The sequence below is a fragment of the Myotis nattereri genome, assembly GCF_964212035.1.
Source record: "Myotis nattereri genome assembly, chromosome: 18".
NCBI lineage: Eukaryota > Metazoa > Chordata > Mammalia > Chiroptera > Vespertilionidae > Myotis > Myotis nattereri.
The window spans coordinates 40,769,119-40,783,439 of NC_138093.1; the positions used below are offsets into that span (position 1 = coordinate 40,769,119).

Sequence of the window (14,321 nt, forward strand, 5' to 3'; positions counted from 1 at the left end):
CCGGGAAAGTGCCTAATAAGTACACGGGATGCTTCTTCCAGGCTGGTTGCCGGGGTTGTGTTTCTGCGACTCGATATCTCCTTTGCCCCCCTTTATTGGCCACCGTCATAGGCCAGCAGCTCGTGGAGGGGTTGGGGCCTCAGCCCCAGGAATGTGGGGATCAGAGCAAAGGATAGAGGCCACCAGCAGGGAAAAGACCCTAGGCCAGTGATGGCGAGCCTATGACACGCGTGTCAGAGGTGACAGGCGAACTCATTTTTTTGGTTGATTTTTCTTTGTTAAATGGCATTTAAATATATAAAATAAATATCAAAAATATAAGTCTTTGTTTTACTATGGTTGCAAAGATCAAAAAATTTCTATATGTGACACAGCACCAGCGTTAAGTTAGGGTTTTTCAAAATGCTGACACGCCGAGCTCAGAAGGTTCGCCATTACTGGGCTAGAGTTAGACTGTCCTAGGAATGCCTGTCAATCAGCCGTTTGGCACACAGTGGGACCCCGGGACCCCGGGACCTGAGGCCCGTCCTCTGCATGAAGGGACGTACAAACTAGTTACAGGTCTGGCGTCTGCAGGACGTTTGGAGATCAGTTATTTCTGGAAATGTTTCTCGGGCCTCAGTTAACTTAATGGATCCAAGGAGTGTAGGTCTTAACCCGAGAGCAGATGACGCTGGGTGTGTTACCCAATGGTGGCGCTGCAGTGGACAGACGTTGTTCACTGTGCTTTTAAATTTATTGATTGACTAGAGGCCCGGTGCACGAAATTCGGCGGGGGGCGGTCCCTCAGCCTGGCCTGTGCTCTTTCGCAGTCTGGGAGCCCTTGAGCATGTCCGACTAATGGCTTAGGCCTGCGGGGAGTGGGCCTAAGCCATCAGTTGGACATCCTTAGTACTGCCGCAGAGCTGGAAGAGGCTACCACCACCACTGCTGCGCTCGCCAGCCATGAGCCTGGCTTCTGGCTGAGTGGTGCTCCCCCTGTGGGAGCACACTGACCACCAGGGGGCAGTTCCTGTGTTGAGTGTTTGCCCCCTGCTGGTCAGTGCATGTCATAGCAACCGGTTGTTCTGCCGTTTGGTCGATTTGCATATTAGCCTTTTATTATATAGGATTTTAGAGAGAGGAAGGGAGAGAGAGAATGGGAGATTTATTGTTCCACTTTTTGATGCATTCATTGGTTGATTTTTATATGTGCTCTATCAGGGTTCGAACCTGCAACCTGGGCAATTGGGACGACGCTCTAACCTACTGAGCTGCCCGGCCAAGGCCCGCTCACTGTGCTTTAAGATGACTGTTGTCCTTTGGAGACAGCCTGCGCTCAGAGCCCGGAGAGCACACCTGACCACAGGGTCAGATAGACAGAGGGAGTGAAGTCTTGGGTCCAAGAGCTGGGTGTGGACACAGTGCTGTCCAGGGATTCTAAGAACAAGGGGTCACCCTCAGCAAACACCTCAAACACTCACTGGCATGTGTCTAGGAGGCCCGACTGGCACACGGTGTACAGTATTCAGAAGTGGTTAAGGGGACAAGGCTGTGTCTGGTTAGGGGTGCCCCTGTCCCTCGGTGCCTCTCGTGTATTAGGGACACTGTAAGGCTGTCCCAGCAAGGCTCACCATTTGGCTCTGGGGGGCAGACTGCCATGAGCTACATGCAGAAACGCTGACCACTGCACGAACTCCACTCAGAATCTAGATCCGGAATAACTCACCAGCCCTGGAGGGTCACTTTACCACAAACCCCAGTTTCCTCACGGGACGGGGAGAAGTCCGGACTCACCGACAGCTCTGCGCCAGGCTGAATCTTGAGTGACATGACCGTGGTGCCCAGCAGGGTCCACTACCTGCGAAGTGCCCAGCATGGACCTGGCGCATAGTAGGAGCTCACAAATATGTCTGGCTGAGCCAGAGAATACGGAACTAACAGCACGGAACTGGGGAGCTGAGTGAGTGTCAGGCAGGGCTCATGGGTGAAAGGCGCTAGGCCCTGGGGCCCGGGATCGCTGCTGTGTCCTGTGTGGCTGCAAGCAAGTCGGCAGCCTCTCTGGGATCCTTGTCTATAAAATGCAGTGGTTCTTCAAGCCCCCAAAGCCTGGCTTTCACCCACAGCAACGTGGCCTTATTAATGTATGACGTACTTAACTTGGAACAGTGGTCACATCATCATGGCATGAACTAGTTTGTCTTTTCTCATTCGCCAAAAATAAATAAATAATAAAAATACCACCCCCCAAAGGTTTGTTAAGCAAATGAGATTGTAGAAGTCTTGAGCCTATTTAAATTGCATCTGTTTTCACGCAATTTAAAAAGCATAGCAGGAGTGTCATTAGCATATTAACGGGGTCTTAATTACAAAAGAGTCTTTTAAAGCAGATTTCATAAAATCCCCACTTAATAACCATTAGCTTGCGGTACTTGAAACACAACTCTTCACGTGTGTTACTTAGAAGTAATAAAATTATAATTTAAAAGTAATCTGCCAAGTTGTCAGGAATTTAGACGGATTTTTCTCTCAATTGATCCAAATGAGTGAGGTTTTGCTATAATTACATATAATGCTGGTAATAATGGGGCTGATTATCAATCTCCTGCTTCTCATTCCCTCTATCAGCGCAGAGTGTAGGGGCGGGAGAGGAGGAGGGAGAGGAAGGGCTGCCCCCCTTCCCAGCACTGGAAGCAGCAGCCCTGCCCCCACCTGAGCGGCCAGCAAGCCCGCCCTCGCCCTCTTCTGGGGAACCCAGCGGCCCCTTTCAGCTCTGAAAGGCGGGCAGCAGCTGGTGGGGCTGCTCTCAGGGGCTCAGTCCATCTTGGGCTCCACCTCTGGGTCCTCTTGTCCTTGGAGAGGCCATGGGGGCTGAGCCAGGGCAGGAGGGTCCCTTCCCTCGCGTTCCTTTATTTTCCTGTTGAGAGGCTTCCAATCCCATGAGGCCTCCAGGTCTCCCCACTCCTGGGATTCCTCTTGGATCCGAGTTCCACGTGGGTAAGAAGGCAGAGGCTGTGCCTGGGAAAGTCCTTCCTGTCGAATCGCAGGTGGCTGTGCAGCTCGGATGTTTGTGTGAAAATGCTTTTGCAAATGCAGAGAACAGTTCAAATATAAAACAATGCATGCTGCACGGCCCTGACTCAGAGTGGCCCTCCTGGTCCCGGGGAAGGAGGGGGGCGTCCTGAGGAAGGAACGGAAGCTAAGGTGACGGCTGGGGCCCAGGTCAGGAGCGGGAGGCTCCCAGTCAGAAAGTGCTGGGGTCAAAATCCCAGAGGACAGGGCTGGCTGGGAAGGGCGGGGTGGGGTGGGGGGGCGGGGCAGCGGTGGGCCAGGAGAGCCAGATGGAGGAGCTGGGCCCAGCCGGCGCTTCCCAGGGGGTAAGTGCTGGATGGTGTGATTCTGTGGATCCTTTAAATGGAATTCTCAACTTGCTGATTGAGAATTACAAAAGGGAAATAAAAAACCCCCATACTTTCTAAATGAAAATGTTTTATAGTTACTGTGTACTAGTGTATGCCAAGAAAACTACGACGTAGGGTTTTGTCTTGCATATTTTGGAATGATTTGTTCCTTTTTCTAACTTTACTCAAGTTTGCAGTTGACATCTCAATAGAACAGAGATATTTTAAGTTACATAACTACAGACAAACTGAGTGATATCACCTTAAAAGTCCTCAGTCCCCCCCCCCCCCCCCGCTTTTATTAGGTTGTTAATATACCCGGAAGAAAACGACAACATGTTGTATAGGTTTTGTCTAAAGCAGGGGTGGGCAACCTTTTGTGAGTGCGTGCCAAAACCAGCAAAATCTCTGACTCAAAATTCTTCTGTGTGCCAACCCTAATTTTTTGAGAACATGTTACGCCTACTTGATATCTCTTAAGGTGTACGTATGTGAAGAACCTTGAAGAAATAATAAAATTCATTCGAGCGACAAAAACACAGTCTATGATGATGAAAAATACACTTATTTTTTAATGTATACATGTACACTGATAGTCCGACAGAAAACTTTATGACGCCGTTTGATATTATCAGTGGGACTTTTGCTGCTGCATCACTGATGACAGAGATTTTACATCAGGTTTATATTCCATGAGCTTCAGAGATATGCACGAGCTACTACTTTCATCCGTCAGGCTACTCCTATTATGAGACTTAACAAAATTCATCACTGAGAACAAAGATTCACAGAGTATGTGGATGCAACCATAACACTGGTCGGATCTAGGCAGGCAGGGAGAGTTAAGGCAGAGGCATAGAAATTGCTCTTCCCCTCTCTCATCAATCCATGTCTATGGTCTTTAAGATAACTTGTTATGTAAAATTATTTCTTTATCTAAGATGCACCTACACTGAATTTATCTGAAAAATAAAAAAGTCGATATTAAGAAAAAAATTGTAAATGGAAGATTTTAAGAGAGCGTTTCGCGTGCCAGCAAAAGTTACTGGCGTGCCATGTTTGGCACGCGTGCCAGGAGTTGCCCACCCCTGGTCTAAAGCGTTCAACATTCTTTTTTTAAAAAAAATATATTTTATTGTTATTTTACAGAGAGGAAGGGAGAGGGATAGAGAGTTAGAAACATCGATGAGAGAGAAACATCGATCAGCTGCCTCCTGCACACTCCTTACTGGGGATGTGCCCTTGACCAGAATTGAACTTGTGACCCTTGAGTCCGCAGGCTGACACTCTATCCACTGAGCCAACCGGTTAGGGCACATTCAACGTTCTTTGTGCAGCTTTCAGATCCTTGGGAGAAATGTCTTTACAGATGTTTATAAAGGTGACTGAGTAAGTGCTGCCAGGCTGCTCGGACAGTCAGCACCCGCAGTGAGAGCAGATCGCGCACCCGCAGACTGCGCACCCGCACCCGCTGTTCCCCAGGTTCAGACCCGCCTCGCCGTTTGCCAGCATCTCCCCTCCCGTGAGCAAGCCATTTACTTCCTCTGTCCTCGGTGTTGCATTTGTTCAAGATCAAGCAGAGCCCAGCCTCACGTGTGCAGAATGAAATGCGTCGATATATATGAAGTGTTTAGAGCGGTGTCTGCTCCGGATAATTGCACCAAATATTACCTGCTGTTGCCGTGACTCACTGGGCGGAGGAGGTGAGAGCACAGCCCTGGGGGGCCACCTGTCTGTGAGCTTCCCCAGGGCGGGAGGAGCAGGCCGCTCTGTGGGCCTCAGGCTTATGCTCCACACCCCACACTGGGGAAAGGGTGTCCTGAGTGTGTGGCTGTGCCTGTGAGGGTGGTGGACGGGGCCTGCGTGCTCCCTGGCTCCCATGCAGCTGCTGACTCAGAAGCAGTGAGCGTTGACTCTGCGCCCCCCCCCCCCCCGCCCCCGCCCCATCACCCATGGGTGGGTCCTCTTAACGGTTATCAGTAACTCATGACAAGTTTCCCTCCTGAGCAGCATTGCTAACAGGACAGCAAACTCTCTGACATGCACAGTAGCAAAGGGGTGGGAATGCCAGGCCATTTGCTCCAATCAGAAAGACCCATGGGTGACATTTGGCTTTGATTGGCTGAGGCTGAGGTTGCTAAGCAACTTCCTCGCCTTGGTCAGACTCTATTTCTAAGTACCCAGCTTCTCTTTCTCAGTGAGCCCCTTCAACACCCACACAATTCCTCATTGTGAAGTTTCAGAGGTTTTGTTTGGATAAACATCAGAGAGATTTCTTATGCCAATACTTTCTGTTGATGAACTCTATATATGGTTACATATGTTAATTAACAAAAATGACCTCATTCGTTGATGAGTCAACCAATCTTTTTCGAGAGTTTGCCATGTTCCAGGCCCCACAGTGGTAGCTGTTAGCAGCAAGGGGTGGAATGAAATTGTGTGGCAGCCAGTAGGGCATCAGGCATTCAGAATGAGGTCAGCAGGGAGGAACTCTGGGCGCCAGTTTGGGTTATGAGGGTCCCCCAGGGGTCGGGGTGGGGGAGCTAGGATTGTGGAGGAGCAGTCTGGCCCCAAACGATGACTGTTTACTAACCCATTCATAAAATGCAACGTCACAGGCACAGGCGTGCCAACCAGTGTATGGTGACGGCCGCCGGTGTGGAGCGTTTTCGATGGGCCTGGCTTGGGCTGAATCCTTTAGGCACATAACCTACGACGGCGTTCAGGCCACACAGCCCTGCCCCACAGCCCTGACGGTGTAGTGAGTCACTACAGCTGCCACACGGGGCCGGAGGCCGAGTGCCTGGGGGACCCATGTGCTCACAGGGTCCGAGCGGCTCTGGTTCCCGTGACACTTGGGAGCCTGCAGGTCTGACAAGGTCCAGCTGATGACTGGGCTCTGGGTCCAGGCCCAGACCATTTGGGACCGCCGCCCGCACTTGCTTCTTGTAGATGCCAGTACTGGCCTCGTGCTCATGAAACTGGGCTGGCAGGGTCCTTGCTGGGAGGGAGAAGGAGGCCAGAGGGTAGGAGGAGGGTTGAAGGGAAGCGGAGCTCTTGAGAGCACACCGGCCTTTTCCCGCAGACAGGCTTGTTTTGTAGAAAGCATCACTGGGTGAGGGCAGGGCTGTGTGGGGCAGATGCAGGATGCAGAGGGTGTGGGGCTGGGGCTGGGGGGGGTGCAGAGCCTCACAGCCAGCTGCAGGGCCAGAGAGAGGCACAGAGTAAACTTTGACTTCGGGTTTGGGCCAGAAACCAGGTTCCTGGCCAACACGGTGCTCCAGGTACTGGCTGTGGTTCTCGTGTAGCTGCAAAGAGAAGGGGTGAGTGCGAGAGGCTGGTGAACATGTCATGGACAGGTAAGCGCTCGTGTCCATTCCTGGCAATGGATGGAGTGTCCACTGAGACACGTTTGTCATCAAAGTCACTGCTTTCTACCTTTTCTAAAAGCAAAGCTACTCACTTCTAAGAGCGACTGAGTCACCGAGGAGCAAATAACCACACGCATTTGTGTAAGTTGTCCTTGTCCTTGTGAATTTTAGTTTTTTTTTTTATTGATTAAGATATTACATATGTGTACCCTCTACCCCCCCCCCCCACCGCCCCGCTCATCCCCTCACCCCCCCGTTGTCCGTGTCCATTGGTTAGGCCTATGTGCTTGCATATAAGTCCTTTGGTTGATCTTTCCCCCTTGCCCCCACCCTCCCCTACCTTCCCTCCAAGGCCCGACAGTCCAATCAATGCCTCTCCGTCTCTGGATCAGTCCTTGTTCATCAGTTTATGTTGTTCATTATATTCCACAAATGAGTGAGATCCTGTGGTATTTATCCACTCTCCAGTTCCATCCATGCTGTGGCAAATGGTAAGAGTTCCTTTTTCTTCTTCCTCTTCTTAAAGAATACCTTTCAGCATTTCATATAATGCTGGTTTGGTGGTGATGAACTCCTTTAGCTTTTTCTTATCCGTGAAGCTCTTTATCTGACCTTCCATTCTGAATGATAGCTTTGCTGGATAAAGTAATCTTGGTTCCAGGTTCTTGCTATTCATCTCTTTGAATATTTCTTGCCACTCTCTTCTGGCCTGCAAAGTTTCTGTTGAGAAATCAGCTGACAGTCGAATGGGTACTCCCTTGTAGGTAACTGACTGTCTTTCTCTTGCTGCTTTTAAGATTCTCTCTTTATCTTTTGCTCTTGGCATTTTAAGTATGATGTGTCTTGGTGTGGTCCTCTTTGGATTCCTTTTGTTTGGGGTTCTCTGAGCTTCCTGGACTTGTAGGTCCATTTCTTTCACCAGGTGGGGGAAGTTTTCTGCCATTATTTCTTCAAAAAGGTTTTCAATATCTTGCCCTCTCTCTCCTTCTGGTACCCCTATAATTCTGATGTTGGTACGCTTGAAGTTGTCCCAGAGGTTCCTTACACTATCTTCATATTTTTTGAATCTCTTTTCTTTTTTCTTTTTCGGTTGGGTATTTTTTGTTTCTTTGTATTTCAAATCTTTGACTTGATTCTTGGGATCCTCTTGTCTGCTGTTGGATCTCTGTAAATTATTCTTTATTTCAGTCAGTGTATGCTTAATTTCTAGTTGGTCCTTTTTCATGTCCTCCATGGTCTCACTATACTCCTTGAGGGATTCATTAAATTTATCGGCGGTTTCCATAAAATTCTTGACAAACCTTATAAACGTGGCCTTGAACTCTATATCCAGTCGTTTGCTTTCCTCCATTTCTGCCATTTGTGACCTGTTTCTTTGTCTCCGCATTTTGGCTGCTTCCCTGTGTTGATAGAGTGGCCCTGCGCACCAGGTGTCCTGTAGGGCCCAGTGGCTCAGCCTCCCCAGTTACCTGGGGTGGACACTCTTGGTGCACTCTTGGTGCCTTGGTTGTTGTAGGATCACTGGGAGGAATTGACCTCCAGGCCAATTGGCTGTGGGAATCAGCTGTGTCTGAAGTGGGAGAATGGTCCCCCTCTGACCACTGGGTACAGTGGCTCCTGGATCTAAGGAGGTGCTAATTCAGCCCCTGCCTGAGGCCACACAGCAGGAGCCACAAAGAGGCTCAGCTGTGAAGCAATGCAAGCCGCTGCGGGGCCTTGGGCCTTCTCTTGGAAGTTCCGGGTCTGCCTGGCTGGGCTGTAGTTAGGTACATTCACATGCAAAAGCCTCTGCCGCAGCCTGGGTGGGGCGGGATCTCAGGGAGTCAAAGGGCGGAGAAAGCAGCTATGGTGATTCTCCGCGCCCGGAGTCGCGCGTCTCAGTGTCCCGGTAACGGCTGCAAGCACCTCTGAGGGAAAGCTGCCCTCAAGTTCGCCCGCTGCTGCCTGACAGACCAGCTTCTCCCCGTATGAGTCCTGGGTCCCCAGAGACTTCCCGGAACCGGAGTTCAGAGCAGTCGGGAGCTTGTGATTCAAAAAGACAGCCGCGTCCTCAGGTGCCACCCCCTTTCCGCGCGCGCGCGCGCGAGCCACCGCCGTACCTCTGCACTTCACCTCCGCAGCTCCTCTGGCTCTCAGCGTGCTTTTCTTTTCTTTTAGTTGTAGAAATTACACTCAGCCAGCATTCCTGTTGTTCTGGACGATGTTTGCTCCGTCCTTTGGGATATTTTTCAATTGTTGTGTGAGGCGACTATTTCCCGGTGTTTATCTATGCCGCCATCTTAGTTTCTCCTGAATTTTAGTTTTAAAAAATGTGATGAACAGGCCACGGACTCCGCAGAAATAAAGCCACGTTTTTAAAGCTGCTGCAAAACTAACCGAACTCATCGTTTCATTCTCCACTCCCCACGAGTAGTCATGACAGTTTATTATTATCTCACGTAATAAAAGGGCAATATGCAAATTGACCATAACAGCAGAATGACCAGGAATGACTGGTCACTATGATGTGCACTGACCACCACGGGACAGATCCTCAATGCAGAAGCTGCCCCCTGCTGGTCAGGGCACTTCCACAGGGGGAGCGCTGCTCAGCCAGAAGCTGGCTCATGGCTGGCCAGTGCAGCGGAGTGGCAGCAGCGCTAAGGACCCCTTGGGGTTCTGGGCTGCCAGAGGGATGTCTGACTGCCCGCTTAGACCCCATCACCTGGATTGCGAGAGGGTGCGGGCTGGGCTGAGGGACACCCTCCCCCCCATGCAAGAATTTCGTGCACCAGGCCTCTAGTATATATATATTTGTGCTGTCGATGTTTCTTAAATGTCATGCCTTTGCAGACTAATTTCATGATATTCTACATATTGAGTGTCCTTGTATGTTGAGTGTAACTTTTTCTTAGGTCAATTTACTGTTGTTTTTTTTTTTTAACTTAAATAGCTATTTTTCGGAAGATAATTCAGTGTGAAAATGGAAGCCCAGTCACTTGATATAAACAGGGAAATGCTAAAAATAAATATGAAACAATTAAAGCTTTTACAAGCCTGCCTTCACCCCAGTGCAGGCCTCCCATAGCATCCCCTCCCACTGGTGGTGCAGGCGCCACACCTGGGGACTCAGGTTGGTGAGCGGGGCTCACTCATCTGTCCATCCTGAGCTCAGGATCTCATGTCCCCACGGGTGTCCCCGGGATGCGGAGGGGACCAGAGCCATCTCAGGTCCAGGGGCACAGAGGAGAGGGGGCTGCAGGCCCCTCATGTGCGTGGAGAGCTGTGGCTGTGGGGGACGGGACAGTGGAGTTCATAGCTCTCACCCATCAAGGTAGGTGTTGCCTCAGGGCCTGTCAGGTAGCCACTGGCCTCTTTCAATGTCAGCCTCCCAGGGCCCCGGAAGAGTCTAAAACGGTTCTTTCAGTCATCGCCATGTGGGAGGATGTTGGGCTCCTGTGTGCTGCCCTCTGCCCTGCCCTCTGCCCTATCCAGATGGACTTTCAGCTCAAGATCACTTTTGAATTGGTCAGCTTGTGCCGGGCGCTTCAGACCTCCTCTGAGTCCTTGGCAGCCCAGGCAGGAGAGCTGGGCTTCAGGCTGACAGTTTCAATCTGGGCTCTGCCACTTGCCACCCGGGCAGTGCCTGGCACTGTGCTGGAGGTGGGCAAACAGAATTGGACACTCCTCCCTCCTCAATTTAATGGAAGAGACAGAAATAGACTGTTCCTAGACAACAGAAGAAAAGCAGCAAACCAGGGGATTTTCCGGGGGAGGTGATTCTTGCATTAGATTTTGAAGGGTGACTAAGAACTCACTTGGCAGCAAAGGGGGGCAGGTCGCCCTGGAACTGGGAGCGATGTGGGGGTGAGACAGGCCTGTTTTTTCATCCAGGGAAGGCTGAAATGACCCTCACGGGATAAATGCGTTATGTGTGGAGACTGCCAGATGCTGTTCAGGCCACAGAGTATGTGTCTGACCTGTTTGTTTGAAGCCCCTTGCCCCTCTGAGCACCCACAGCCTGGGGGTCCTCTTCAGCTGTGGGACATGGAACATGGTGGTTGGGATTCACCTGATTATGAGACAATTGTCCCTAACAGACCAAAACTTTCCAGATAGAATGACTACAGCAAGCATGTCAAACTCGTGGCCCATGGGCCGCATGTGGCCCACAACAAATATTTTTGCGGCCCAGTTAATATAACGGTATGTAAAAAACGTTTTAATAAAATTTTTGTAACTTAATTTTTACAATATCCTGTTATACATAATTATGAATAACGAACTACAACATTCGCTAATGTGCTGTGCTCAGCATGGCCATGGGCAAACCTGAGGGAGGGGTCCAGTGAAGGATTAGAAAAGACAGGCAAGAGAATAAAGCTGGGGCTAGGTGGGACACTGCTCTTGGATGAAGAGACAGTGCCACAGCCTGCAAGCTGAGTCTTTATTTTATAGTCAGATTCCACGGGGCAAAGTAAGGGCCTGGTCAAGATGTTTACAATGTTCTCGCGGGATTCGAATCTACTCAATTACATGCACCTGAACTCTATCAAGCTTTGTTCTGGCAGCACTTGCTGCACCTCCCACAGCCTACCTCCCTTAGCCACCTGGGACCACAGGTTCGGACTGTAAGGTCAAGCTTACAACTATAGCCTTTGGCTGTAATTGTGCTGGGAGGGCTTTGCCCTCCAAGCTGGGACTTGCCACGAGGGGACTGTGCCCTCTCATTAGTCCGAGGCTTGAACCTGTCCAAACACTGTAGCCGCTCTCCACAGCTAATGACTGGTTACTATAATCGTGTTGCATTCATTTCCCTGACGTGCCTTAAGCGCAGGCGCACCATTTCTCTCCACTAATACCAGCAGCGAATATTTTAGCAGCTGGTGGCTGTGTCGTTAGTCTTGTACTGACTTGCTTGGTGTGCCCAACAGGAAATATTTCGCTTTCGGAGAACAAGAAAAGTAGGTTTATTTGCATTACGTTTATTTGTGCAGTTATTCAGTGTCTGGTAAGTTAATGTTCAAGAATAAATATTAATTTTTATTAAAATGTTCTATTATTTTATGTTAACAATGACTCATTTATTTCAGTCCTTTGTATTCAGCATTCCTCTATCGAAATAAACCTACATTTCTATGGAAATGGAAGCTTTGGGTTTTTTGCTTATTTGGCCCATGCTAGCCTTTGAGTTTGACATGCTTGGACTAGAGGCTCAGAACTTTCTCAGGTGTGGGAGGGGCCATTCTCTCCACAGCGAGGCCTTAACTAAGCGAGGTGTTTAAAGAGTTCCGCGTGGAAACGCTAACTCGAGAAGACACCTGCACCGTGCTCACTGCGGCGTTACTCCCAGCAGCCTGGGTGTCCGTTGGTGGATGGGTGGATAAAGATGTGGTACAGACACACAGTGAAATATTACCAGGCCATAAAATGGGGGGGAGGGGGGGGGATCCTGCCATTTGTGACAACATGAATGGACCTTGAGGGTATCGTACTAAGTGAAATAAGTCAGAGAAAGACAGGTACCACATGATCTCACTTACTAGTATCTGTGGAATCTACCGCAAAACAAAACAAAACAGAAACTGCACTCAGCGACAGAGAGCAGGCTGGTGGTTGCCGGAGGCGGGGTGGGGAAGGATTATGTTCTTTTGGGCTCTGAATCCCCAGCACCTGGCACCTTAATGGAAGCTCCTCACTACCAGAGCGAGGGCACGAAGGTCTCCCGATGCATGTCTCACAGCGCAGGGAGTGTTCTCTTCACCGCTCCCGGGTGGGTATGGACTCATCTTCCCTGGTTGGCCGGCCCAGGCCACCGCTGCCCAGACCTGGGGACTTGTGGGCCATGCCCTGTGGCCCTGGCTGATCTGACGCAGTTGAAGGTGGAATGCAGGTGGGGACAGAGAAACGTCCGTACAGCTGTCTCTCCCTCTGCTCTTCGCTTGCCTGTGTTCTACCAGCTGGTGTGGCTGTGAGCACGTTGGTCCACAGGTGTCAGGTGTGGCTGGAGGAAGGGAAGGCACAGGAAACAAACCTGGGGCCTGCCCCCCAGCACTGTGTGCTCCCCAGCCTCCTCACCTGTGCTCTCCTCCCACAGGCTCCCCCGGCCACTCTGGCTCCACGTCCACGAGCCCATCGGCAGCCTTGTCCACAGGGAAGCCCATGGACAGCCACCCCGGCTACACGGACACCCCTGTGAGTGCTCCACGGACTCTGAGTGCGGTGGGGACCCCCCTCAATGCACTGGGTTCTCCGTACCGCGTCATCACGTCTGCCATGGGCCCGCCCTCAGGAGCGCTGGCAGCCCCTCCAGGAATCAACCTGGTCGCCCCGCCCAGCTCTCAGGTAAGTGAGCTCCCCACCATCTCCCACAGGTGCTCCTGGAGCAGAGCCAGCACCAAGCAGGTGCCTACTGTGTGCTGGCGGAAGGGCCTCCGTGAAGTGTGTCCTCGGGCAGGGCAGCCCCAGAGGGTGGAGGACACCACATGCCCGGGAGTCTGGTTCATGCTTCTCAGGAGAGGGGCTGTGTGTGTGTGGGGGGAACCCCGCCTTGCTGTTCTGAGGCCCCCAAAGGGTGGCCTGATGCTTTTCACTTCCTTCCAGCAATGTCACACTGAGAAGGCAGCTTGTAGTGGTCAGCTCTTGTGTAACGATGCTGCATAACAACCAATCCCCAGTGTATCATGTTTGGAAAATCACACACATTTTTTTCTCACTCTCAGGTTTCTGTGTCAGTTCAGATGCTTCCGCTCAGGTGGTGGGTGAGCCAGGCTAGGCTGAGACTGGGTCCATGTCTGCCCCTCAGGTCCCAGACTAAAGGCACAGCAGCTACCTGGGGCACCTCTCCTGTGGCATCTCACAGAAGTGGCAATGTCCAGACAAAACCAGGAGCACAGGGAGGTCTCTGCTCACGGCAGCTTCACTAAGACCCACAGCCTCTGAAGCTCCCGTGGCTGCCTCGGGAGGCGGGCTGTGCTGTTTCAGGGGGAGATTCTACAAAGAAATAGGGTGAAGGATGTGAAGACCTAGGAGTGCATCAGTGCCCCGGAGGGTCTCGGGGGGCCGTGCCCATCACACAGGCAAGGCAGTGTTGTACGTGCTGCCAGTGGTGTGGCGTGGAATCAAAAGGACGATAGAAAAGGCCCTGTGGCCTCCCAGTCAGGGGGTCCAGGAGGGTGCGGGAGGCTCAGAGGAGCGGGGACCAGACAGTGGTGGGATGGGCTGTATCGATGCCACGCTCTCCCCACAGAGCTGCTGACACCCCCTTCAGAATGGGAGACCTTTGAGAGGTTTGTTGATTTATTTTCTTTCATGTCAGTGATTCCAGGGAAATAGGCAAAGCCAGTAGGTTAGAGACAGAAAAGTACGTGGAGGCTCTGGGACAAAGCAAAACTTTGCAAAGGGAGCTCGTTCCTCCCAAAGCCTGTTTACGGGGTTCCCCGTGTGCAGCTGCTCGGTCTGTCCGGGTCCTGGGTCCCGGGGGTGCGCTCTGAATCACGCGGCCAAGGTCTGCCCTGCCGTGGCGGCTGCAGCCAGCGCAGGACGTAGCCTCGCCAGCAGCCTGATCGCCATAAAGAAATGGATAGGCGAG

General features: G+C 51.4%; 1 protein-coding gene across 2 annotated transcripts in view; it reads left to right on the forward strand.

Annotated features, from left to right (window-relative positions):
• RXRG (retinoid X receptor gamma) overlaps window positions 1-14,321 on the forward strand; it is a 133,986-nt gene that overhangs the window by 101,905 nt on the left and 17,760 nt on the right. For both annotated transcript variants that reach the window (XM_081112572.1, XM_081112571.1), the window contains exon 2: window positions 12,828-13,075. In XM_081112572.1, coding sequence (XP_080968698.1) covers window positions 12,893-13,075 — 183 coding nt within the window. In that variant the 5' untranslated portion in view covers window positions 12,828-12,892. The remainder of the gene's footprint in view (window positions 1-12,827; window positions 13,076-14,321) is intronic.